This window comes from Ambystoma mexicanum, chromosome 4p, assembly GCF_040938575.1.
Source record: "Ambystoma mexicanum isolate Mex_15411 chromosome 4p, UKY_AmexF1_1, whole genome shotgun sequence".
NCBI classification, from domain to species: domain Eukaryota; kingdom Metazoa; phylum Chordata; class Amphibia; order Caudata; family Ambystomatidae; genus Ambystoma; species Ambystoma mexicanum.
This window is the reverse complement of record NC_090927.1, coordinates 743,582,228-743,609,706: the sequence shown is the minus strand read 5'-3', so window position 1 is coordinate 743,609,706 and position 27,479 is coordinate 743,582,228. Positions and strand designations below refer to the sequence as shown.

The 27,479-nt window shown below is 46.9% G+C and overlaps 1 protein-coding gene across 6 annotated transcripts in view; it reads right to left on the bottom strand.

Annotated features, from left to right (window-relative positions):
- The window catches only part of TTK (TTK protein kinase), a 1,085,566-nt gene that overhangs the window by 1,039,045 nt on the left and 19,042 nt on the right, over nt 1-27,479 (bottom strand). For all 6 annotated transcript variants that reach the window (XM_069606303.1, XM_069606306.1, XM_069606304.1 and 3 more), the window contains exon 2: nt 749-889. In XM_069606303.1, the coding sequence (XP_069462404.1) occupies nt 749-887 (139 nt within the window). In that variant the 5' untranslated portion in view covers nt 888-889. The remainder of the gene's footprint in view (nt 1-748; nt 890-27,479) is intronic.

The following is a 27,479-nucleotide window of genomic DNA, read 5'->3' as shown; positions in this document are numbered from 1 at the left end:
ATACCAGCAGAATCAAGAGTAAGGAGTTGACAACAAAATGTGTGACATAGAGGGTCAAAAGATACTAAAACAATGAGAAATCTGTAATGTGCACTGAGACTGCCAGGGCAGTCAGTCTGCCTGAGGGAATAACACAAGCTATTACCTCCCTATACACAAGGTATTATCTGCCTACATAGGAATAAGAAATACAGACAATTCATCTATGCGTTTGGCTCAAGGTAATGCTGACAATACATACATGTGCGCGGCTCATGCTTTACAACCTGTGGTGAATATGCGCCTTCTGAATACCGGAGCAAGAAAAAAAAGGGCCAGCAATCGTTGAATGGAGGAGAAGAAACCCAACGCGGAGGCGGGTCTCAGACGGGAGAAAGTCAGCAAGGGGAGAAGTGGCACAGACCAACGGAGCCGGCTGCAGCGCGGAAGGGGGCAGACGTCGGACGAGGAAGCGCAAAAGGCCAGAGAGGCAGAGGATGCGCAGCGTGAACTGGAACTGGAGGGGCACCCATGTACAGGATGTGGTGGGCAGAAAGCATTACAAATATAAAATAAAATTGCAAATATAATTTAACTCCATCCGTGAATAGGGAACTACTTTCTTACTCCCTAAATTCCCTTATATCCCATACTTCCAAAAGTAAAATGCCCTGCCTCAAAACCTTATCTGGAGCATTAGGAGCGCAGCTTTAAGGTCACCAACGTGGGAAAATTGTCAAGGGGGAAAAACATTTTCATAACGCCTTACCGGTTTTGTCTCCAGGACATCCACTTAAATTCATCTCATCCGTTAAGTTTTCTTCAGTATATTTTGTTTTTAAACTTCTAACCCGATCCATAATCGATGCCAGTTTTAGTCTTCTCTCACTCATATCTTCCTCCTCCATTTCTATAGAAAGAGAAAAAGGTACACTGGTGTTTGATCTAAACAGTTACACACAAATTAGTTGTCTGTGCAAGTTAGCTGGGCTAAGGCTCTGCCGAAAAACAGTCCTACAATTGTAAAAAAGGTCTTTCCTTCCATGTACAAAAGCAAAAACCTGAACTAAGAAAAAATTCCCATATAATATCGATGCAACTTCTGATTTCTAGTGTCTAGTAAGAGCACATAACTGTAGAAGCGATTCAAATAAAGCATAGTACACATAACTTGAGTATACCTCTGAAAATATTTCAATATCCTATATGTGAAGTGCGCTCACCATTAAACGTAATGGAATTGACCAGAATAAAAGAAAATCACAGAGCCTGTGTTCAAATTCAATTAAGAAGTGTATAAATTAACACTAGCAAAACAAGGTCAATTTCTACTATCACAACACTATGCATTAATAGGTCAGGATACTTTCCAGACAAGAAGATGGAGGGACACAAAGCCTCTTTGATCCCAGTAGATCAATAAGTCCAATGTGCTGTGCAGGGAAAAACTGTAGCCAGACTATTAGATGTTGGGGCTAATAGATTAGCCTTGTGGATGGATGCTTTCTCCAATCCTGCAGAAACTGTCAAGGCCATAGGCATATCGAACACTCCTTTTGTGCCCCTGCGGTTACAGAACCTCTCACTATTACACTGAGACCCATTACCTCCAACTGCACCAGAGAAATTGTTAAGCAGAGATCTTATGTGTACATTTATATGAGCCTTACATTGCACCCCCGATGGAGTGTTTTTGAGTGTGCTCAAAGCAAATGCAGAGGCAGTCTTGCACACACCCCAGCAAGAGAAATGAGACCAGCCAGAGATGGAGGAGAAAGGGTAGGCAGATGATTTGAGGGTGCAGGTTGATTCTATACCCGATTCTTTGTGGCAGACACATGATGAGGTAGGATACATCCATACAACTGAACCTGTACAGATGAAGATAGATAATGTCAAGAAATGGCCTATTCCTCAATACCATCTGGAGAGCCTGAGGCTGAATCCGGTATCACGCCGGTCATTGACAGGGAATTATTGTCCATACCAGTAGCTCATCTAAAGCTCAGACTTTGCTGGTGAAGAAGCCCAGAAAATCAATGTTTCCATTTGTTCAAAATTTAAGGGCGGTTAACGCAGTAGTGTTACCATCATTCCTGGTAGTACCAAACCCTGCGACAATTTTCTCCTCTAGCCCTCCTGAGGCCACTCATTTTACTGTAGTGAACCTATGTTCATCTTTCTTCTCTGTGCCTATACACAAAGAGGACTTGCATGAAAATATTTATATTGGTCTATCTGCATCGCTGTTGCTTTGCACACGGCTGCCTCCACTTCAGGCATCGTAGCGAACACCGGTGTATTATCTTTTACAGATGAAGGAATAGATTTAGCTAAGTGTCACGTCTTTTTTTTTCAATGTACATAAAGAAGCAGCAACCATTTCTACATTGTCAAGTGATCACATTTTGTACCTTAACAATAAGTTCTTTCAAAGAGAAGTGCATAATCACCTGCTTAAAGAATACCTAAAAGGTATTATAATGTTGCGTCTTCAAGTAAAAAGAGAATCATGTCCATTTCTCATGTTCCAGAATATAAACTGTCCTTTTGATGGCTCATGTTAACTATTACTACCACACGAGTCAGTAATAAAATAGCTGAAGAGATTGAAGTAGCAGAACAAAACATTTTGCAAGACATAATAAAGCCAAAGAGAAGTTAAAAGTATAAAGATTACAAGATGAGTTTATAAAACTCACTATGAACAAAAAAGTGACCAAATTATATACATTTTTTAAAAGAGTAGAATAATTAGTTGACATTTGAACAAGTAGTATTGAAGGACACAACACACCAACAAAGAAAAACTACTCCATACAAGGGAGGTGGAATTTTATGCTTATATTGTGACACATAAGATGCAGAGGGAATGCGTTTAAACCACCATAAGCATTACTGCACTTTACTTTAAGATCCAACCAAAGAACAAGTTACTTACCAAACTCGTAAGGTTCTTTCGATGGGATGTTCCTCCGACGTATTCCTTATCTTTGATATAATCAATTCCAGCTTGCTGGCCTCGGAAATTTTTTCCCAGCAGAGGGCGCTGCGCGTCGACGTCCCTCGAGTCGGTGTCCCTCGACAGCCTCTGTATCGGCGCCGACGTCATCAGGAGTACAAATAGACTGGCGCAGCATCCGTTGCTCAGTTCCGTTTTGAAGTTTAAATTTGCTTTGCATGAATTAGTTAGTAACCTTGAAGGAGCGTAAGCTGCAACTAGAAGGGAAGTTTTACTGTGTGATGGATGGGAGGGGCGATAAGGAATACGTCGGAGGAACATCCCATCGAAAGAACGTTACCAGTTTGGTACGTCACTTGTTCTTCGAAGGGATTGTGTCCTCCACCGTATTCCTGATCTTTGATAGACTCCCATAGCAGTAGTATATAGAGGAGGCAGGAGTAAAATGAAATGTTTCGCTTTAAAGATGTACAGAATGCAACACAGCTTTTCCAAATGTGGTCTCCGGGCTAGAGGAGGAATCAAGGCTGTAAAATTTGGTAAAGGTGTGTGCATACGACCGTGTGGCAGCCGCACATTTGTCCTTAATTGGAACCACTCCTTGGAGAGCCGAAGAGGCTGCAATATCTCTGGTTCAATGAGCCCTAAGATGTTGAGGGGGCTCTTTTCTGCCAGTTTAAAGCATTCTATAATAGTTAAAATAATCCATCCAGAAATGGTTTGTTTTGTAATTGGCAAACCTAACTTGTGCCCTGCATATCCCACAAACAATTGGTCTGCTTGTCTGATTCTTGACAGTATGCTAATGTAAAAGCTTAAGGCACACCTTGGATCCAGCCTGTGTAATCTCTCTTCCTCTTTCCCTTGATGGGGAGGAGGATAGAACGAGGGTAACATTATTTTCTGAGTAATGTGGAATTCAGAGACCACCTTTGGGAGAAAATTGGGCTTCACTTGTAAAACACCCTTATCTTTATGAAAGATTGTATGAGGAGGTTTGCAAGATAGAGCTTGTAATTCGCCCACTCTTCTGGCAGAAGTTAGAGCCACTAGAAAAACAGTTTTAAGAGTGATAAATCTCAATGAACAGGAATGAAGTGGTTCAAATGGAGAACCCATTAGAAATTTCAAGACTAAGTTTAGATCCGACAAAGGAACTTGAAAAGGTTTTGGGGATAAACATTAGTTAATCCTTTCAGAAATTGAATTACTAAGGGTAATTTGAAATATGAAGGCTCCTCAGCAGTAAGCTTATAGATTGACAGCGTTGCGAGGTAGCCCTTGATCGTACCAACTTGGAGACCTGAATTTGCTAAGTAAAGCAAGAAAGATAACAGTATCTGTGTATTACATGAAAAGGGTTCAATATTATTTTCTCTACACCAGCTGCAAAATGTGTTCCAACGACAGCGGTATAAAGTCTTTGTTGCTGGCCTTCTGGCTGAAAGCAACACCTCCATGACGTCATCTGGGAGATCCCAATCCTTGTTATCTCAACCTTTCAGAAACCAGGCGTGAATGTTGAGGGTTCCGATATCCGGATGGAGAACCTGACCTCCCTTCTGCGAGAGATCCTCTCTTTGCGGAAGACGAATCAGAGGGCAGATGGCCATGTCTAGAAGATCCGGGTACCACTTTCTCCTGGCCCAATACGGGGCAATTAGGATCATGGGTTTCCGGAATCTTCTCAACCTCCTGATCATTTGAGGAATGACGGGGACTGGAGGAAACTCGTACAGAATTGTATTCCCAGTCCACTAGGAACGCGTCCCCTAGAGCTCCTCTCGGGGGGGAAATTCTCTTGAGCAATACTGATCGCACTTCCTGTTGATACTGGTGGCTAGTTTCCACTTGTGGGAGACTGTGCTCTGCCTGCTCAGAGGGTCCGCCATCAAGTTCTTCTCTCCGGCTAGGTGAACTGCAGATAGAGAGATTCCTTCTTGAATTGCCCAACACCAGAGCTGCATTGCCTCTCTGCACAGTGGTAGTTACCCTATGGCTCCTCTTTTGTTGAGGTAGTGCATGGCCACTGTGTTGTCCGTCATTATCAGGACATTTCTTCCCTGTACTGATGGCAGGAAAGCTTTCAGCGCTAGTCTGATCGCTCTCAGCTCCAATAGGTTGATGTGTAGTCTGGACTCTGATGGAGACCAACGACTGCTGATGGTCAAGTCGTTGGTATGGGATCCCCACCCTGTGAGTGAAGCATCCGTGGCTATTGTTAGCTCCGGCCATGGTTGCCAAAACTGTTCTGCTTTTAAGATGTTCTCCCGACAGGCCCACCAATGAAGGTCTCGAGCTACTCTGTCCAGAATTAGTAGGAGATCTGACATTCTCCCTGAGAATTGTGCCCACTGGGTCCTTAGTGCCCACTGGAGGGATCTCATTCTCAGGCGAGCCTCTGGCACTAGGAAGATGCAGGCTGTCATGAGGCCGAGCAACCTCAAAAAGTCGAAGGCTGGTAGACGTTGGGCATTTTGAAACCTGGTGACCATCTGTAGCATGGCAAGGCTTTTCCCAGGGATGTGTCCAGGACTGCTCCAATGAACTGGAGTCTCTGTGATGGTATCATCTGTGACTTCTTTAAGTTGAGTGAGAAGCCCAGCTTGTGAAGGAAGTGGCAAACAATCCAGATGGACCTGAGCTTGTTCCGAGGATACTGCTCTGATCAACCAGTCGTCCAGGTAGGGGTAGACGTGAATCCATTCCCTCCTTCGACTTGCAGCCACAACCGCCATTAGCTTGGTAAAGACCCTCGAGGCGGAGGTCAGCCCAAATGGCAGAACTCGAAATTGATAATGAGAGTTGCCAATTGCGAACCTCAGGCATTTCCTGTGTTTGAGATGGATTGGCACATGGAAATAAGCATCCTGAAGATCTAGAGATACCAACCAGTCCTGAAGCTGGAGGGCCTGAAGGATCTGAGAAAGGGTTACCATCTTGAACTTGTCTTTCCTGAGGAATTTGTTCAATTCTCGCAAGTCCAAGATGGGTCTCAATCCTCAGTCCTTCTTTGGTACTAGAAAGTAGGGGGAATGCCAACCCTTGTTCCTCTCCGCTACAGGTACCGGTTCTATGGCACCTTTCTATAGCAGGTCTGAAAACTCCTGCATAAGGAGCGGGTCTGGAAACTTCAAAGAGTTGTTACCTGGTGGATAACTGAGGGGTTTGTAGGAAAGGCAGGCTGTAACCTTGGGCAACTGTCTCCAATGCCCAAGCATCTGACGTAATAGCCTGCCATTCTGCCAGATGTTGAGTTAACCGGTCCTCTACTGGTGTCTTGTGAGGGGAGTCCTCAGAGGGGTTTAGAAAGGGCTGACGCAGATACTAAGGGTAAAGTAGCACCTGCTGTTGCGGATTTTGTACCTTTTCCCCGTCCACCACGGCAGAATCGTCTCTGGCCCCTTTGAGCTTTTGAGCTAGCTGCCCTCTGTCTTTTCCAAATGCGGAGTAAAAGGGAAAGGACTTACCCCTCCAGGATGTACCTGTGGGGCGATTTGGAGTTTGCCTGATTGTAGGCCCCCAAGGGATTTTGCTGCTGCTTTGGATGTTTGCAATTTCTCCAGGCTGTCATCATCCTTCTTGCCAAATAGGGAAGTGTCGTCAAAGGGCATATTCAGAAGTCTGGCTTGCACATCTGGAGCAAACCCAGACTTCTGCAACCACGCAAATCTGTGGATTGTGGTACTCGCTGCCATGGCCCTGCTGATACTGTCAGCAGAGACAATGTGTGTTTGAAGGGACTCTCACATTGCATCCTTTCCATCTCTGATGATGTTTAAGAATGTTTCCGTTCTTCCCCTTCTGGGAGACAGTCAGCCGCAGATGAAGCACACTCCCAAAGTGTGTGGCTGAATCTTGCTAGCGTGCAAGTGGCGCCGATAGATTTAAGTACAAAGGAAAGGAACAACAGGATCCTCTTGGGGTCCTTTATCCAGTATATCAGTAAGATGATCTTGCTGAAAAGGAGGTGCAGGTGTAGTCCACCCCATAAATTCAATTATTCTAGCCATTAGAGCCCTATAAAAAGGTATCTCAGCATGTTCTCCAGGATCTGGTCTAGCAAACTCTACTTCTGGAGATGTACATATACACCACTTGCCTCATGTAGAGACTCCTGTAAGTCTTTTAACCTATTTTCTTCAGAGATTAATTCCTCTGGAATGAGTACTGTAGTCCTTTGTAGACCAAAAGGTCTCTCATTGTCAGAGTCCTCCCCTTCTTCATATATGGAGGACAAGGCTCTAAAGTAATCAGGCCTAGGATATGGAGTAAAACCCATTTCTAGAGAAGGAGACAAATTTTTTGTTACCGCCCGAGAAAACGCTGTGGTTGTCAACATGGACGTTGTAGGCTTCGACAATCCTGTACAAGGCATTGAAAACGTCGGAAAAGTCCTCGAACTCGAGAAGTTTGGAATCCTACTCAGCGTTGTCGAGATGGCACTCTCGACGTCATGGTCGGGGCTTTTGACACATCGGGTGCCTGTGACGTAGAGGCAGTTCTAGACTTATCCTTCTTCGGAGTCGACAACAGTGTTGATGAGGCAGATTTATGAGTCGAAGGTCCCTTCGACAATGGCGTTGATGACGCAGTCTTATTGCTCTTACTCGAGGGTTCATGACGCTTGTATGTATTTTTATTTGCCGGGTTCAACGACTCGCGGCTTTTTGATTTTTCGGGTATTTCACCCTGGGTATCACCTTAGACGTCGGAGGGTGTCGAGCCCGCTTTTTGGAAAACGCCAAGCATCTTTTTATGGAATTCCTCTCACTTAGCCAGAGAGCTGTGTTTCATGGGGCAGGTGACCCTTTCCGGGGAACTAGAGGGAGATCTATGGCGCCTCTTCTTAGAATGTCTCAATCTCGAAGAACGATGGGAACCGCTTCGAGATCTCGATCAGGAATGTTTCTTTTGACGACGAGGAGACAAATGCCTTGACTCAGCCGAAGAAACTTTTGAAGGGGTAGAAGTTTGAAAAGCCTTACCTCTTTCTAACTTCCCCTTACGCTCCTTCAAGGCTTTTGCCGTCATGGACATACAGTCCTCATACTCCGAACAATGGTGCTCCGATGCCAAGCACCACAAACAGATCCTGTGAGGATCCGTTAAATACATTTTCTTCCCACAGTCGTGACATTTTTTAAAACCGGACCATGGAGTCGATGTTTCGGATGAAGATGCCATTGTGTAAATTTAGTATTTTCGAAGAATAAGATTTTTATGAAGAAAGGAACCGAGCGTTACATTTCTGAGGCTCACGAAGCTTGGAAAAACAGAATTGAGCAACGGACGCTGCGCGAGTCTATTTGTACTCATGATGACGTTGGCACCGATAGAGGCTGTTGAGGGACACCGACTCGAGGGACCTCGATGCGGAGCGCACTCTGCTGGGAAAACATTTCCCAGGCCAGCGAAAACATTTCCCAGGCCAGCAAGCTGGAATGTATTATATCAAAGATAAGGAATACGTCGGAGGACAGAATCCCTTCAAATGGCATTAGTACGAGATGTTCACAGAATTACCAGCGATGGCTTACATGAAGGTGTACTGAATAAAATATGAATTTGAGTTTCTAAATGCAAGAATACATGTATACCTGTCATTTATGTGTTATCGAAAATGCATACGATTTGGTCAATCCCCCTTGCCAGCCCATGGTTTCAGCTTGAACTCATTTGCAAGTACATTTATTTTTTCATAAAACCTAACTTTATTCCTCAATTTCATATCTGGCAGATTCAAGGGATGCGATCAATCTAGTAGAAGGCCTGAATTGTAATCAAGAAACTCAACTGTGAGTCACAGACATTGAATCACTCAAAACAAATATTCCTTAAGATTAAGCAATATTGGTCTGAAAAGAAGCATTAAACACTTTCACACATCCGCATAATGTATCCACCAATTTATTGGAATTGGCTGAAATCGTTGTGACTAAGAAAGTCATGTTCCCAAAAAAATGTACAGGTAAAAAAAAAAAAAAGGGATTTATTGGGCTGTGCCTTTGCACAAAGCTTATCAAATCTATATAAGTCAAATTTTTAAACAACTCAGTCCTGAAAATTAATAATTCTTTTCTGACCCATCTAAAAATGTACACGAGATACATTGACAATATCTTAAATATTAGGTAGGGCAGTGAAAGAGAACTAAAGACAGTGATCCCAAGAGTGAAACAGTTTGGCTACCTGGGAGTGTGCTTTAGAGAACTTTACTGGGAATGCACACATCTTGAAACAAGTTCCTATTATTAAATAATCTGTGGGTGGCATTCACAGATTCATGAAACGGCATAAGCAACAACCACTTTGCATCATAAAAAAAGAAGATCTACAACGCTCGTACTATAGGGGCGATTAAATATGGTGCAGCGATTTGGGGGTATGGGGACAATGGCATACTGCAAAAAGAGGAAAATTATTTTTATAAAAGTCGCCTTTGGGTCTAGCTGTATCAGCCCCAAACTTTGCATTACATCAAGAGATAGGCCTACCCTTTCTGGAAGATGTATTGGCTTTGAAGACAAGGATGTTATGGCTCAGGCTCTGGACTAACCCAAAGGCTGGCCTTTACAGACAATATGGGACCGATTGGGGATAAAAAAAGGTGCTGAAAAGATTGGTTGGTTAGAAAGAAATCAAGCAAAAACTGGGGCATGTAACTAACAGTGGCATGATCACCAATCCTGCAGTTCTAGATAATAGTATGGGTCATTATTTAAAGAAGCAAATTGCAGAGAGGGTAAAAGATGCCAGAGAGACGCGGGAACTGTTAAAACCAATGAACAGGCAAATGATGAGAATTTCAACAAAAGCAGTGAAAGAGTATTTAATCTGGTCAAATTGTAAGTATCAAAGGGCACCCATTACAAGAGCACGCTTTGGGTGCATTGAGCTGGATGAGGTTCTAAGCAGGAGATTTGGTTGGGATTTTGAATCAAAATGCCCTGCGTCAAGCTGGGCATGAAGACTTGCCACATTTTTTTATTCTTTTGTTCAGCCTATTGCTATTTAAGGAAGTACATGAAACCCCTGTAGGCAGGAGCATAGGCCTCCTCTCGATTACCTGTATAACGTAGATTGGCCAGATATTGCTTGGAATGTATCCCTTTACTCATTAGGAAAGCCTGGGGATCACGAGAAAGGGGAAAAACAGAAGTGCATTAAATCATAGAAAAAAGTGATGCCTAGCAGAAGAGTCTACGTTACAAGTACTACGGCTTTTTTACATTGTTTGCACATTTTTACTAATTATGTGATTTTACTATGCATGTGATTTTATAAATGAATTGTTCCCCGGGGCGTGGCTTGGAGCCGATGGCGAGCAGTGGCTGATATGCCGAGCTCCGGCCGAGACGCCGTTTCCTGATCCTTTTCTCCGGCTCATGTGAAGCACCAGCCCTCGGTGAAGAACACGCTGATGAGGGAAGCGGACCTGAACGCGATCCGCCGGCTGGCCCACGTAATCGGACCTCCTGAACATTACCGGAGCACTCGGACTGCATTCCCCTCCCCCCCTCCGATCGAATCCAAGATGGCGCCTCGCACCGCATAGCGGAGCCTCTATGGGGAACCCCTCCCCCAACTGACTTCCAGGCCTAGGCATGGTGATGCGGAGTGGAGGCACGACACAGGAGAGCGACCTCCCCGGGGACCACCCAGCTGGCACGAGCGCTAAACCCGCAGCCTAGCGCTCCCCATCTCACAGTGCGAGGTCACCCGCGCCAGATCACACGCGCCAAGATAAACGCACTACGCGGGCTCCGCCGCAGTCACGAATGGCCCACTGAGGAGACCCAAGCTCCAAACGGCGAACATCTCTGCGGCCGGGTGAGCGTGGACGAGGACACAGCGACACCCAGGGCCGCAACTGACTGCATTGCGGCTCACCTCACCGAGACGGCGCCTGACCCGATTCCAGCCCAGATCATCCAGCAGCCCGGTACCCTGGAGAAGAGGACAGACGCACCGCGGGACACTCCATCGGCACGGACCCACAAGACAAGGTACGTGAGACCTCGCAACACCTGCGAAAGGGAACCCCTGCATACCCCCATTCCACTAGCATTTACCCCGAGTGCCCGGCTGGCAACCCGCACCAGGGGGGCGACAACTCCCTCCTCCACCCGGCAGCACCCCACTTCTGAGCCCCAGGGGTAAAAACCACCAGCAGACCTGAACCTTCGGGGCAGACACTGGCAAAGCGGAAGCAACAGAATCACGGGCCTGCACGCTTAGGACCGAGGGCACGCAAAACACCGTCTTGGGACCCCCATCCCAAGCCCCGCAACGGAGGGGGGCCTCGATCACATCCCCGCATGCTACCTAGCTCCTGAGGCCCAGGGCATCCACAACCACTATCTCACGATGGCCGCCAAGAACAAAACTAGAGCTGCCACCATGGACTCCTTTGTTTCCACCAAGGCAAAGACCCCTACTCAAGCTAGAGCTAGCCCCTCTGAAACCGCCCCGACAAGTGAAGGGGTAGTCGCTGACAATCACTCTCAAATATTGGAAGCCATTGCTTCATTAAAAACGCACAGAGACTCCAAGATTGACAAATTTAAAATAGACATGCAACTCATTCGCCAGGACGCACGCAATTTAGCTGAGAGGGTAACGACCATCGAACAATCAACACAAGAAACGTCCGGGGCCACCACAGCTCTACAGTCTGAAGTCGCCCATTTGAAGAGGAAAGTAGCCTTCCTAGAAGAGAGGGCGGACGAGGCCGAAGGCCGGGCCAGACCAGACGGGGCAACATTAGGATCCTAGGTGTCCCAGAGGGAAGTGAAGGGGCAAACACCACATCCTTCGTCGAAACCCTTCTGCTGCAAGTGATTGGGGCCGGCAAGCTGACAGGGATTCGCGGTCGAAAGGGCCCACAGGTCCCTCCAGAAGCACCCCCCCACCCCGGGCTCGCACCCTAGACCAATAATAGCTAAAATACTGAACTTTCAGGACAGAGAAACTATCTTAAGACATTCCAGGGAGGGTGGCCCTATCGAAAGCGGGGGACTCCAAAATCGCCATCTACCCAGACTATACGCAGAAGGTGCAAAGAGAGAAATTCATTTGTCCCGATAAAAGCAAGGCTCCGTCAATTGAACCTAAAGTACAGGTTACTATACCCGTCGCGCCTCAGAGTCATTTATAAAGAGCGAGTGGTATTCCTCGACAATCCAGACGCAGCCAACATGTAGCTAGAGGATAATAATCTTGCAGACAGCAAGCACAATCCACGGAAAGAGGCCTAACTCCCTCAGATTTTACAAGTAACCTACATGAAACCGTAAAAAGCACAGCAAAATAAGACGCCGGAAACCAGAAGGTAATCCAATCTCAGTTTATTACACGGAAACAACCTTGTTCGGCCCCGCCGCCAGGCCCTAGCCCTACCCCCAGTGTAGAATCCAGTCGGGCCAGGCATCCGCCCGACCCAGCTCGCGCCTGACTCCCGGATGGGCTTCGACGGCTCGAGAGCGCCTGAGCACCGCGACAATGTTGTAGTAGCTGGGCGAACCAGTTTGAGTTCTGTTATCAGTTTCAATAGTTACAGTCTTCAATATTCTGTTGCTAATAAAGACCGGGATGGACCCAAGATTTGACCCAAGAGCTCAGGAACCAGCGTTTTCTCCCCTGCCGTCCGCTCACTACGGATTAAAGCAGTGCCAAACCCCAGGGACGGAGTCCCGTGCCAGACCCGAAACTCGGACCCGATGGCGGCACAACTCACCGTGATGACATGGAACGTGAGGGGCATGGGCTCATACCTCAGACGGAATCGCATACAATCCTATCTCAAAAGGAAGAAAGTCTCGATTGCATTGCTGCAGGAAACCCACCTCACGACGGAGGCCGTGTCCAAGATTGCAGACCGATGGGCAGGGATTGTGAGAGGGTCCCCTATTCCAAATACGCGAGAGGGGTGCTAACATGGATAAACCCGAACGTACCCTTCCAAATTGAGGGTTGTGAACTAGACAAAGAGGGGAGATATGTAGTGATTTGGGGCACAATGGAACAGACCCCGGTTTGCTTGGCTAACTCATACTTCCCACAGCACGGAATACCGGCACACCTCAGCAAAATGATCGCGAAGCTGGCTCAGCACCGGGATCGCACCTTTATATGGGGTGGGGACTTCAATTGTGTCGCCGATGCAATCATGGACAGATCATCGCCTCCTCCCCAACCGAGCAACCTCACAACCCGTGCCCTGAAGGAAACACTTGAGCAACTCAACTTAGTGGACATCTGGAGGGAACACCACCCAACCGAAAGGATCTACTCCCACTATTCAGCCCCGCATGGAGTCCATACAAGAATTGACTATTTGTTCATTGACAAGGGGCTTGCCCCACGAGCCGCAGCCACAGAATACCTGGGGAGAACGATCTCCGACCATTGCCCACTAACCATGTTATGGCAACAAAAGGGACCCAGACCCCCGAACCCCATGTGGAGGACGCCGACCGCGGCACTTGAAGACCCTGCGTTCAGAAAAAGACCTCGCTGAAAAATTGGAAGAATATCTGGAAATCAACAAGGGCTCGGTATCCACCTGGAGCACATTATGGGAAGCCATGAAGGTGGTGACCAGAGGAGAAATTATATCAAAGGCCGGCGGTATTCGCAGGCAATTACAGACAACACTCGAAGCTCAAGAAGCAGAGATCTCTCGACTAGAGTCCACCCTCGACAACTCCACAGAGGTTGAGAGCAAATTGAAGGAAGCTCGCGAAGAATGTCAGCAATCATGGGAAAGATTGGAGAAATTCGATCTCACCACACACACTACCAGATCCCACAAGGAATCGGACAAACCGGGGAGATTACTGGTTTGGCTCTGCAAGCGAGAACACCCCAAGCACCTCCTAACGGAGATATGGGACGGCGACGGGATATCCAACACGACACAACTGGGGATCAACGACGCATTTGCCAAATTCTATTCCAAATTGTACGCCCACGAGGCCCAAATACCCACGGAGGACATAATAGAAACACTAGAGGAGATAGATCTCCCCCGAATATCCACCGAGCAGAGAGATGAACTGGAGATGGAGATCACTCTTGAAGACGTGCGAGGGGCAATCAGGTCGCTCGCCACCAGCAAGGCCCCTGGCAGTGACGGCCTTCTACCTGAGTTCTACAAAACTTACGAGCCCATTCTCACCCCAGTTCTCCACAAAGTCTACCAGGAGGCATACACAAACGGGGTCTTACCCAACACCATGAAAGAGACCATAATCATTCCCATGCTCAAGCCACACAAATCACCTACCGACTGTGAATCCTATCGCCCTCTGGCCATGCTAAATTACGATGCTAAGATTCTCACATCCATAATGGCCAGCAAGCTGGCTAGAGTGGTGGGATCCATAATCCATGAAGATCAGAACGGATTTGTGCCTGGGCCTAACACCACAGCTAACCTAAGAAGGCTACAACACATAATGGCCGAAACTTACGAAAGAGAAGAAGACCTGGCGGTATTGTCGCTTGACGCTATCAAGGCCTTTGACTCCATATACTGGTAATGGATTAGGGAGGTTTTGAGGAGATTCGGCTTCGGAGAGGGCTTCATCAGATGGATCACGGTTCTCTATAATTCCCCAATGGCAAGAGTAAAAATGGGAAGAATGGTGTCAGCAGCCTGGGGAATACAAAGGGGAACGAGACAGGGGTGCCAGCTATCGCCCATGCTGTATATACTGGGCCTGGAGCCGATCGCATTATACTTTAGACAACAGCTCTTCGACGCTGGCATCAAGGTGGGCAATGTCCACCACATAATATCCCTATACGCGACGACGATGTTCTTCTATACCTGAGGAACCCCGAGGTCAACGCACCAACAGCGCTAGAGGTACTCGACAATTATGCGAAATACTCTGGGATCGAATTCAGCAGAAGTCCTACGCGTACCCCCTGGCGGGCTTACGCGGCACACCAGAAAACGATCTCCCGGCTGTAGGAATAGAGTGACAACCGGTCAAGTTTCGGTACCTAGGGATCAACGTGAGCCACACCCCGCTACTTACACATGAACACAACACAGAATTTGCAACCACAAGTCTTCGACGCTCTATAAAATTCTGGTCCAAGCTCCCGCTGACAATGGTAGGCAGAGCTGCGATCGTCAAGATGATCATACTCCCCAGATTCCTGTATTTTTTCGTGAACATTTGTACCTACGTCAGACCGCCCTTCTTCGAGAAATTGGAGGCAATCATCAAGGACTTCAAGTGGGGACCTCATAGACACAAACTGTTGTTGTCCATCCTATCCCTGCCACATAAAGAGGGAGGAATAAAGCTACCAGATCTCCAGTTATACTACCTGGCTGCCCAGCTAAGCCACATAACGAAATGGCTCTCGGACGAACCTTCGGCTGAATCGGAATTACTGAGGCAAGCCTCGACCAACGTAATCCCTAAGGAAACCCTATGGCACCCCTTACGACAATCCCCGGACACCCCACTGATAATTGAGCTAGGCAGGAAGATATGGGCCAGGTCCTGCTACATCAAGCGAGTGAAACACCCGTACTCTCCGGATAATCCCATCTTGGCAGACGTTTGTAGAACGGAGGCAGACTTATCTACAGCAAGGAGGTGGGAAGAAGCCGGCATATACACATGGGGTGAAATGTTTGAGGATGGGGAATTCAGGGACTTCGAATCAATAAAGGCCACTGAAGGAATACTTCCGGGCCAGTTCCTCTGGTACCACCGCCTCAAGCAGACCGCCAAGAAACAGTGGAACAGCTGGCCAGAGGATCCCACCCCAGACCCACTACTACAAGAGATGCATGACCTCACGGATGGTTGGAGACCAGTCTCCAGGCTCTACAACAGGCTATACGACAAACCCAACCCTAAAGGCGAAGCTCTGAAGGCAAGATGGGAAGCAGACCTCGAGACCCCAATCACAGACAAAGAATGGGAGAGTGTGTTAATATTCCCCAAAAAAGTGTCAAGGAACGCTAGATTCAGTTAAATGTCCTGTACCGGACATACATGACCCCACACAGGGTCACTTCCTTCAACAAGAAATCCTCTTCAGCATGCCCATGGTGTGGCAACGATAATGCAGATATGTACCATATGTTCTGGACCTGTACTAGGGCGATGACACTATGGTCCAAAGCTAAACAGACTTGCATGGACGCCGGAATGCAGGAGGTACAAATGGACTCCCGGCGAGTGCCTACTGGGAAATTACCCCAGACCCAGCAAACTCAAACATGTTGTTAGGTTAATGGACATCTCATGCATCCTGGTTAAGAGAACCATTGCGATGGCTTGGAAGACGCCATCGGGCCCCAGACATGAACGCTGGTTAAAAGAGATGGAGAGATGGACGGCAGCCGAAACTAGAGCCTGGCAAGATGGAACCATATCAAGCGGCGACACAGAGAGCGGCACCTTGGACTCTCCCAAGAGACATACGCTTCAGCGCAGACTACAAACCTCTCTGATAACCCACTGCAACAAACTCCCTGCACCTGATCTGAGTTGATGGATCCTGTATGCGACCCCCCCTGCTTCCTGAAGCACTAGAACTCGACCCACCCTTCCACCGAAACATTCGCTACCACATGAAGACTGTTGTTGTTTTTGTTGTTCTTTCCTTCTTTTCTGTTTTCCCCTCTTCATTTTTCTCTCTTCTGCTCTTTACTGTTCAATTTTCATGATTGTACCGCACAAATTCTCACCAAACACCAATAAAATACATTTGAAAAAAAAAAAAAATGAATTGTTCCCCTTTGCTTAAAGGCTGGAAGTGTTTTCCATCAAATAATATTTATTTTTGTAAAATGGATTTTTTGATAATCCGAAATAAAGAGATATTGACTAAATCAATTTGTGACATGGATGAATAGAACGAATTTGAAATTAACCATGAATAGTAGTCACTGTGACATTACATTTTTAGACTTAATCAAAAATGAGGCAAATTAGCAACAACATTGTTCTAAAAACCATTTTGGATTGCTAAAGTTTTCAACCAGGAGCATTAAAACAAAATATCCCACATGCACCATTTTGAGAGCATAAAGAAATTGAACTGCACTCGCAGATTTTAAAGTAGGATGACATCATGAAAAAGAGATTGCAAGGGAGATGCTACCCAACTATTGAATCAATCCGACAAAAGGGATAGGGGTAGCCGATGGGTCAAGTCTACTTATGTAGAAGGAATCAAAAAGGAGTCCTACCAAACTAGTATTTGCTGCCACTTTTTGCGCAGAGACACCTGCAATCAAACAACTGATTACTAAGAACTGGCATATATCGCAAACTGAATAGCCAAACTTAGAATGCCTTTTGTGTGCATTAAAGAAGGATGACAACTTACGTGAATCACTAGTTCATGTAGTGAGAATAGAAAAATACAAGAACAAAACTTAACAGCCATGTAAGATATAACTCCATTACACGGACATTGGCCTTGCGGCAGGTGCGCTGCGTGCAAATCCAAAATCAAAACTCTAACATTGCAACAATGGCGTTTAGAGAAACACACGAATTGCAAGTCATCTTGCGTAATTTGCACAATAGTTTACCCATGTACTCAAATATATGTGGGAAGAAAGCGTAGACACAAGTGAAACGCAGAATTACTGAACATAGCTCACACATCCATATGAGCAACATTAATGCCCCTCTAGTTCAACACTACCAAGATTTAGGTCATACTGCAGATGACATGCTCTTGAAAAAGGCAACACACGACGCAGTAAGAGTCAATTTTGATATCACATGCAAGAGAGGAACACATTTGGATGTATAGGTTACAATCATTTGTTAAAGGTCTTAACGACCAAGAAGAGTGGCATAGTGGGGGCTGTGTTTAGCATATTTAAAATAACTCCCCCCTCCCTCAATAATTTTGATATAGCACACTGGATTTGAACTTTTCAACATGGCCCCCATGGAAACGTCCACTATTTTCATGACAACGTGCCTCCAGTTAATTACACACATTTAGGCAAAGATGGCCAAGAAACTGGCACTACTGTGCAAGAGTGCGAGCACAGCAAGCAAAGGGAACTAAACAGAACATTGATTATGTGTTCGGGGCCCCCAAGGACTTTACTACGAGCACGTTCAATGAAGCGAATGCCGTGACTGGAGTGTGTGCACTAAAGCCCACAAGCATGGCGCAACCAGCACCCAAACCAAGCTGTTGGTGCTCACTTGCCAGTGACAGCGTTAGCGAGTTTTCAGGAACACAAGACTGTGAAAAGCATTTCCAGCAGATGTAGCAGAGAGAACAAAAACAGCAGTAAGACAATTAAGTGAAATGTTAAAGCATGTACACGCAACTGGCATGTACACGCAACTGGCAATGAAATCCTAATTATTAATTATATTGTTTTAGATTCATTGCTTCTTCAAAACAGGACATTTAGTTCGGCACAAGCGGGTACATTGTGCGTTTTTGCTTCACAGTGGAGGTGGAACGGTGGAGGTTTGCTGCGTTGTGGGTCGACCTAAGAAATCTCAACGCAGGCATGAAACTGCATGGTCTAACCCCGTTTTCTTCTTTTTCGTTTAGAGGCTTAAGTTCGTCATCATTGATGTTCAGTTAAAGTAATGTAATTTCACAAAATTTGAATTGGGGCACTGAATTAGTGCATGGTGTGCTTTTCCCTGCAGGGTTTTTGCCCTGATGAAGACATTCTCATGTGGCTATGAGATTATTACACGATGCACCATGAATGGCAATAGAAGAAATGTTTTTAAAAAGTGTAATTTGACAAAGTGCCAGACAAATAAGTGCCTATGTTGTGTCCATTGTATTGTCGTTATATGTTTGTGCATTAGGAACAATGTCAATGTATTCCTTCTTCTACACTGACATTTAACATTGCATTGTTTAGGTACAAGTATAAAAGGTATGACGGAAGGCAGGTACAATGCTGGTTTTTGCTCATTTTAGATAACTATTTGAAAGAAGTGATATTGTCTGTCTAATGAAACAAAACAGTTACGGGGCATGGTTAGGGACGCCATCGGTCAAGATGGCTCCTTGAGAACCTCCGATGCGGTGTAGACTAGCTGGAGGCATGGTGCCCGCTCCTACTGACTCGCCGCCAGCAGGACACACTGATGTGGAGGGCCGCTGAATACAGGGCTGCAGCTGGATCGGTTTCCAACCTCAAACGGCGTTGGCTGGTGGCAAGCTGGGGGAATCAGCCCGGATGACCTGCATGCTCGTGGAGTGCACGATGCAGCGCGGCCTCGGCCTAGAGACACGTGTCGTGCCCCTGGCCACCAGTGAATGTTGTAGTAAATGAGGAGTGAAGAGAGGAGCCGGGCCCGACATCCGTGGGAGCCATACTCTGCAAGTAGGCAAGTACCGGGAGTCCCGAAGCTGGGGACCGGCCCGGTGTCCATGCTGCAGGTGTGCAGGGCATGCTGGCCCCGGGAGGAACGGCAGGATCAGGGGCCGTGCACTCCCCCCGCCAAGGCCCCTAAAGCGGTGCGGGTTGGGGTCCACGCTGAACTGGGACCTGGAGCGCTGGACAGTGGAGCAGTCCTGTCGATTGGATCCTCCCTCACCCCGAAAGTCAAGTCTGTGGTGGTGCATCCCGCGGGAGGCCCAGACCGTGTGTGCACCGGTGAGCGGGGGAGCCAGGTTCAGAAGGCTGCTGCAACGACCAGAGGCTTCCCCAGCCTGAAAACCGCTCCATCTGGATGCTGCGTTGCGGTCCGCGGGGTAGAGGAGGAGCTACTTGGCTTGGTTGTGTCGGTGGTGCTCCTGGCTGGTGGGGCCTGGCTCGAGGACACACTGTGGGGGCCTGAAGCGGGCAGGGGACTTCCCAATGGCCGAGGAAGTACTGCAGAGCTCCCTGGGTGGCTGGAGACACACCCACACAGCGCAATGGTGAAGCAGGGGCTCTCCCAGCAGCTGGATTCTTTTACTGGGCTGCCCACATGGGAGCCCGCAGTGGACTGGTGTGGGGTGTGGATCTCCCTCCTGTGTAAGTTAGCCCTCCCGATTGCCTCCCGACACACCCCACCCCCTAACTCACCTCCATGGAAGTCTCGCTGAGTCAACAGGTAGGTGGGATGCCTGGCTAGCTTGAAGCGCAAGTACCTCTCTGGGGTGGTTCTTGCCTATATATAGCGCCCTGCATCCAGCGGCCCACCTCCCAGGAAGTAAGCTGATGAACACCATTCTTGAGACTCGCTCTGGGTAATGTCCTGACCCACAGCTACGCTCAGAATCAACCGGACAGCTAGAGCCTGGTGGCAGTGGGGGCTTTGCGACTGGAGCATGTGGTTGGTCTGAAGCCAGTCCCACACCCTGTGGATGCATTCAAGTTTGTGGTGTAGTAGGGTGCTTCTGGCTCCTCGAAGTCTAGCTGCAATGGCCAAAAACACTAAAGTCAGGGAAACACAGGAATATCCCTACGATGCTGCTGCCAACCAACAAAAACAAATGCACATGGGTGGTGACAGCCCAAGTACATGGGACAGACTCCAGCTATACTCACGAACATGTTAACTAAATCAGACCTCCAGGAACTCCTGTCAGAGATCCGCAAGGAAATTCATAAAAACACTGTAGAACTCTCACACAAGATCCTGGCAGAGGGTCTCTGAGGCTGAACATTGGGTTTCTGAAGTAGAGGATACATTGTGTGAGCAGTCCTATGAAGTAGGGGAATGTTCCAACAGGCTTGAGGCGCGCTGCGATGCCCTGGAAGATGAGCAGGAGGATGGAGAGAATCGCTCCCGTAGGAATAACATCCGTATCCATGGTGTTGCAGCAGTGGTGACTGATGAACTCCTTGGCTTTGTGGCTGATCTCTTCAGATCCTTGTTGAAGCTACCTGGGGACTCAGTCATTTAACTGGACAGAACACACCGCACCAGGACCAAAGCCTCCTTGACACATGGGAAAACCCCTGTATACACTTACAAGGGTCTACTTCTTGCAGGTGAAGGAACACATGTTGGCGGCCCGTCCCCTGGAGAAAATCCCTTCAGGAATGTGTCCCTCTCGCCGTTTCAATACCTGGCCCTCTACGACTTAAGCAAAAAGAAGGGCCCTCGGGCCCATGACTGAACGGCTACGTAATAGAGGAATCTCTTACACATGGGGGTTTCCAACCGCAGAGAAGTTTGCCTGCCAGGGTAGACGATGGGCTATTCGGACAAGGAAAGAGGCTGAGCGGTTGATGAACCCGGGGGAGGCAGGTGGTGCAGAGAAGGATGCTGCGGCGGTTGAGCCGAACCAGAGTCCCAATCCAAAAGCCCCACAAAAATGGAGTAAAGTGGAAAGAGGAAAGAAGCTTAAGGGGCCGGTTAGAAAGACCTGAATGGCCTTGTGCGGGCATGGGAATGTTATGAAGGCAGGGAGGGAGTTGGTGGGGGGGGGGGCTTGAATCCATATGGGATGTTGAGTTCTGAGACCTGCAGGGGCAGTTGCATTCTGGGCAGCAGTATGGGAGGCACAGGAGTTCGGAGGGGCAGGGTCAGAGGGGGTGCACATTCTTGAAGTGTTATGTCGTCTTCCAAATCGGATTTCACGTTGGATCGAGAATGTCCAATTCGTACTCTGGTTCGAGTGTGGTGTGTTGGGGCGGGGGGTGGGGGGGATAAGATTTATACTTTTGAATGTTTACTGTGGGGAAGGAACTAGATCACATGCACCCCGGTAGGAGGGGGATGGGAAAGTGACAAAGGGGCAGACATGGTTCATAGGCAAGGTGTCTCCTGGATAAGTCGACAGTCGATCAGGCAGGGGATGACCAGTTGGTCCTGGGCACTTGGAACGTTCAGGGGTTAAATTCCCTGATGAAGGGGAAATATGTACTGCGTAAACAGGGCAAAATGTCACAGTCCATAGGGTTTCTCCAAGAGACGCACCTATTTGTGCCGGATGAAAAAGAGGATGCAGGCCAGGGTGTTCCCGTGTCAATTCATTGCCTCCGAGGGAGAAAATAAAAACAAGGTGTGGCGATCCTCATCGGGGAGCCGGTCCCAATTTCTAAAATAAAGGTCTTACGGGACCCTCAGGGGAGATCAATCTGTGGGAGCATCCTTTCACTTTGGTTTTCCTGTGTACCCCAAACATTGGCCATGACAGTTTCCTGGAGCAGGTTCTCTCCCGGTTACTTCCCTTTGCGGTGGGGGAGATCTTGATTGGGGGAGTCTAACCTCGTGCCAGATCCACTGATGGATAAGACCCTGCCTGCTACCAGGCCTGACCTCAAGAATGCGGTGGCCTTGGGTTCTCTGCTCCGGGAGCTGGGGATGGTGGATGCCTGGAGGTTGTTCCACAGGGGTGAAAGATTATTCTTTCTCATCGCACGTGCATGCGGGTTTCCCTTGGTTGGATCTCCTGTTGATTCCTAGTGCCCTATACCCATGTGTCCGGGCTGTTGACATTGGCACGAGAATATTATCGTACCATGCGCTGGTAACCATTGCCCTTTCCATCGTGGGTAGACCGGAGAAACAGCGGCAGCTTTGGAGGTTGTATGAGCCAATATTGAGGGACCCCGGTCAGGTGTCGTGAGCTGGGTGAAGAAATCACCTACTATTACCAGGAAAATAGGGATTCTGGACCGTCTCTGGATATTGTGTGGGTCGCAATGAAAGCAGTGGTTCGGGGGAATGCTGATCAGCAGCATACATCAAGTTGCGGCAGCTAATCCGACTGGCAGGTTCTGCGGTTCGCCCACAAGAAATTGTAGGAGCACTTAGCAGATAGAACCGCCCAAACAACTGTTTACTTGTGGCTAAACTTAAGAAAACCCAGACGCAGAACTCTGTGTTAGGGGTGAGGCGAAGAAACTAAGACTCTTGGAAGAGCAATTTGGCAAAGTGTTTTGAGGAGGGGCTGAACCCAATATCTGCAGTGTTAGCCCAAGCCCAATATCTCCAGGGTGTGAACATCCCAAAATTGACAGAGGAAGAGGCAGAGCGTGCATCCCTAGAGGCCCCAATGATTGCGCTGGGGAGGTGGCATGGGCTATTAAAACTTTGAAAGATAGGACTCCTGTGCCTGATGGCTTCACAGCCCCATTCTATAAAAAGAAAAAAATTCTGCGCTTTCTTGGTCCCTTTTTTGTTGATCAAGATTAAGGAAATCACAGGGCTGACTCTCCCTATTAACACCCGTTACTCCTAAGGGATACAGGTGAAGGACCATTTCCTTCATCGGGTCCAATGGCCACGCTGATTGGGCAGCTCCTCCTAGGGGCCAAATTGACTATTGCGCGCAATTGGAAAAACCAGGAAGGCCCATTGATCTAGATGTGGTGGGTCAAAATATGGAACACAAGAAGACAAAATTACTACAATTCAAGAGGGGAGGCACAATAAATACCCATCTGTATGGAGACCCTTTAATGACTTTATAGTGGACTGCCCGACGATTGTGGATAAGCCCCCACAAATGAGATACTTGGCATTAGTATGAGGGGTCAGGCAGCACATGTAACCCCTGGTTGGGGGGGGGGGGGGGGGGTTGGGGGTCTTGTCCCAAATCCGTTGGCAAGCCTAAGTGTTTGGGACTGCCTCTGGCACATAGGAAAAGTGAATGTTGCTACTCCCCATCTGCTTGTTAAATCAATGTGGTAAAGATGATGTGTATCTGTCGGAATGCAAAGCATATATCTGTAACGGTCTTTCCCGCAGTTTGTTAAATAAAGGTTTTTGAAGAAAAAAAAAAAGTGTCTTTGAACAATGCCGTCTTATTTTAGTCTAAGGTTTTGACACGGAATTGCACCAATCCCGGTCCTAAGGAATCAGATGGATTAATTCACAATAATGAATACGTTATTTATCTCAAGTGGTGTTTTTTAATGCAAGTTGTGTATATGCCCATCTATCACATTAAGTTATTAGACTACCCAATAGTTTAGTTTTTATACACAAAGATAGTCGGCGTCTATTTGCGTTTGTACCTAAAGGGGTCAAATACACAAGGACAAGATTACCTCAGGTGTACAGAGTCCCCTATCCTTTTCTCGCAGCAGCTGAAATAAGATTTTGACGACAACATTAACAGTCAGTGCTCATCCAGTGTGTGGACGATTTGTTGATAGCGTCAATCTAAAAAAAAAACAGGCTACTCAAGTATTATTAACTACTTTGGCAACAAAAGGACGAAGCTTCTAAATGGAAACTACAGTTGTGCTCGCAAATGGTTCACTATCTGGGGCATGACGTCATGGAATATTATCAGCCGATATCCCCTTCACAGAAAGAAGCAGTTTGTAAAATTGCAACAACTCGGACAATTACAAAGATCAGGGAATTTTTAGGGATAGCAGGTTAATGACAGCAGAGGATTCTGGGTTATGCGGAGATAGCGAGACCCCTTCAACCATACACCGACTGAACAACAAGTCGTTGGCTCTACTCTGGAGCCAAAATAGGCCTTTGTAAAACTAAAATCATGCTTCACCGAAGCGCCTGCCTTACAAAAGAGGGATTCACTTTATACTGCTATGAGAGAAACGGGGTGGAACCTATGTAAAAACATGGAATCCATTTTAGGCTTATTAAAGTAAGAAGTTAGCTCCCGTAGCAGCTGGAATGCAGCCCTGCATAAGGTCCGGCGGTAGCAGAAGCATTATCAATGGAACAGAGTGAGAACATCGTATTAGGATATCCTTTGGAAGACATGTCTGTCTCAAGGGCTGGTAACTTTGGAGTTGATCTAAAATTATCCGGACTCCTGTTCCATTTTGAATCCAACTTCCCCATTACCTACCAGTCAGGAAGGGAAGCCTCATGATAGCACTCCTCAGGATTGTGTGGAAATTACTGACCGTTTCACAATACCACGAACGGATCTTACTAATGTACCCTTGTATAAACCAGATAAAGTACTTTGTTGATGGCTCTTCTTACCGAGATTAGATTTGGAAAACGATCGCTGGGTGCACCTCCAAATTAGCTGCCATGATGGATACCATGGATGTATATGTTCTGCCTGTTAACACTAGTGCTGATCCTTCCCCATAGAGAACTATGGAAGACTTGGCTTGCATACAAGAGCAAGCACCCTCACGTGAGGACAGCTGGACGCAAAAGGGGTGCTGATTGCATGAGGACTTGTTGCGAAGAGAGGTTCAAGGCAAGCTAGCGACTCCCAAGAAACTAGTATCTCACCTTGTTACACTATCGTCAAGTCAGGCACACGTGGGAGATGGAATGGCCATGTTACTGAATCGTTCTCGGTTTTCCCCAGACGTCACAATAATGGCTCAGGAGTACTGACTTAAGTCTAATCAGCAGGTTCTCGGGTTACATGCATACATACATATGACAGTCTTAGTAACACCACCATTTTAACCACTGCCATCTGGAACAATGGGAGACTACACCAGAAATCCACTGACCGTTTAACAACCTTGAAAAAGTCTGTACACTATACAGAAACGGATGTCCCGTCTTAGGATACATCTGTATCCCAAAGTAGGTCAACATCTTGTTGGACCACAAGAGAACACTCTTCCATTAATTCTTGAGCATACCATCTCATATCTCCTGGTGGAAACAGACAGAATTTTCTACAATTTTTTTTTTGATTGGGAACAAACACTGCAATTTACTACTTTTGACCAACTGAAAACTGGCTGGGAATTTTTGAAAACAATAGTAAGTCACATGCCCCTACCCTACATTTAAACCGTCATGACCAATAGCTCCAACCGTAACATAATGGCTAACCGCTCTATTGCCACCCAACAAAAAAAACAATGGTGACAGAAGCATCCTTGGTGACAGAAGCATCCTTGCCTCTTAATCCCAGCCATGTGCCCCTTCTGTGATACCATAAAACATCTTCACCCAAGCACTTGGATTAGTATAACAGTTTAACCATCTTCCTATAAACAGGGCCGAAGTTCATAGATTCCAGCAACCGAAACAGAAACCTCCACCCAACCGAACCAAACGGAGAAGCAATCACAAACTCTCCCGCACGGTGGTTTTCTTCCAATTCTATCATGACATGCATCACCTTTCTCAGATTAATCAGGGTATACCAACCTGGTATAAGCCCAGACTGATCGTCGTGTATTAACCGTTTTGCCAAAATAACCATCGAAAAATATGGTGGGGGTATAAGGAATAAGTAATAGGGGAGCAGGGTTTGGGTAAAGCCCCCCCCCCGCCATAAAAAGGCAGCAAAAAAAAAAAAAAGAAAAAAAAAAAAAACACAAACACACTGCAGATGAATGAACATAGAACCAAATAATCACTCGCCCTCAGTTCTCCAAATACACACAGCACACCAATTCCTACTCTGCAAGAGTTAAATTGTCACTAACAAATGGCTAGTAGCAAGTTGACAATGGCAAGTAGGAAATGTGTGCTGTGGAAAGCTGAGGGGGGGGGGTCAGACCCTTTTTATGGCTGACTAGTTGCAACTTAAAATCTGCACCCCAAACCTCAGTCAACTGTTAATGGGGGTTGTTTATACAATTGCTGGCAGTACATAATGAACACATTTATACATCTCTTCAATTACTTATGTTCCATTTACCACACAGACAGCTTTAATAATTTGCCTAGGTGCCTAGCTGCTAATCAACCAATCAAGAAGATGCATCAACACTATCTAGGTCATGAGAGAGTCAAATCGCTGAAGTTATGCCATAATTTTACATGCCTGCTCCAGACTAACCCCGCTCCCGCTGCCCCCCCTGTCCCCAAGTCAAACTCCTAGTCCAAGAGCCCCCCCCAATGCCCCCTCGAGCTCAGCTAATTCAGACTCTAGCAGGTAAAACCTTTACGAATCACTACCACCTAGCTATGCAGGTACCTCCGAAAACTACGTAGAAGGTTTTTCCATTCCATCTAGCTAGAGGTTATGTTAAATGTTAAAGGTATTTAAATTGCGCACCGTCACCAATGGAGTTGGTCCCCAGGCACTCTGGCGGATCTGTAAAATAAGACTTTGGGAGGGGCTAAGTTGGTCGGGAAAAGAGGGAGTAGGAGAGTGAGAGAGGTGGTGTGCGGTTGGCAGCTTCATCGGTATACACTGTGCGTTAAGCTTTGGTCTAAGTATTGGACCGGCGAGACCTTGTGTGCTGTTTATGTGTTTTTGGTTTGTTGTTGATGCAGTGTGGTGAAGCGCGTGTGGTTTGCTAGGCGAGAGTTGGTTGTGTGAATTTTCAGATGAGTTAGGTATGCAGAGATTTGAAGGCAGGGTTAGAGGGGTGAGAATCGATTTAATTTGTATTACTATTGGTGGGATTATTGCTACTAGAGTTTCTTACCTGTCTGATTATGGTGGGTTTTAGCGTGGTGCACTCCCCGTTGTATTCTAATGAACTTTGTATTGTGTGTGCTAGGGAGAATTCTCAAAAATGTGCCAATTCCCCCCCAGGACGATTGCTACTAAAGTTATCTGTGGTTGTATGTTGTGTCTAATATAATTCAGAAACTTAGAGTGTACAGTATTGAAGTATATTTGTGTGTTATATGTGATTGCCTCCTTCTATTGAATGTTTGATAACTGACGGTTAATAAATTTAATATAAGTGTTT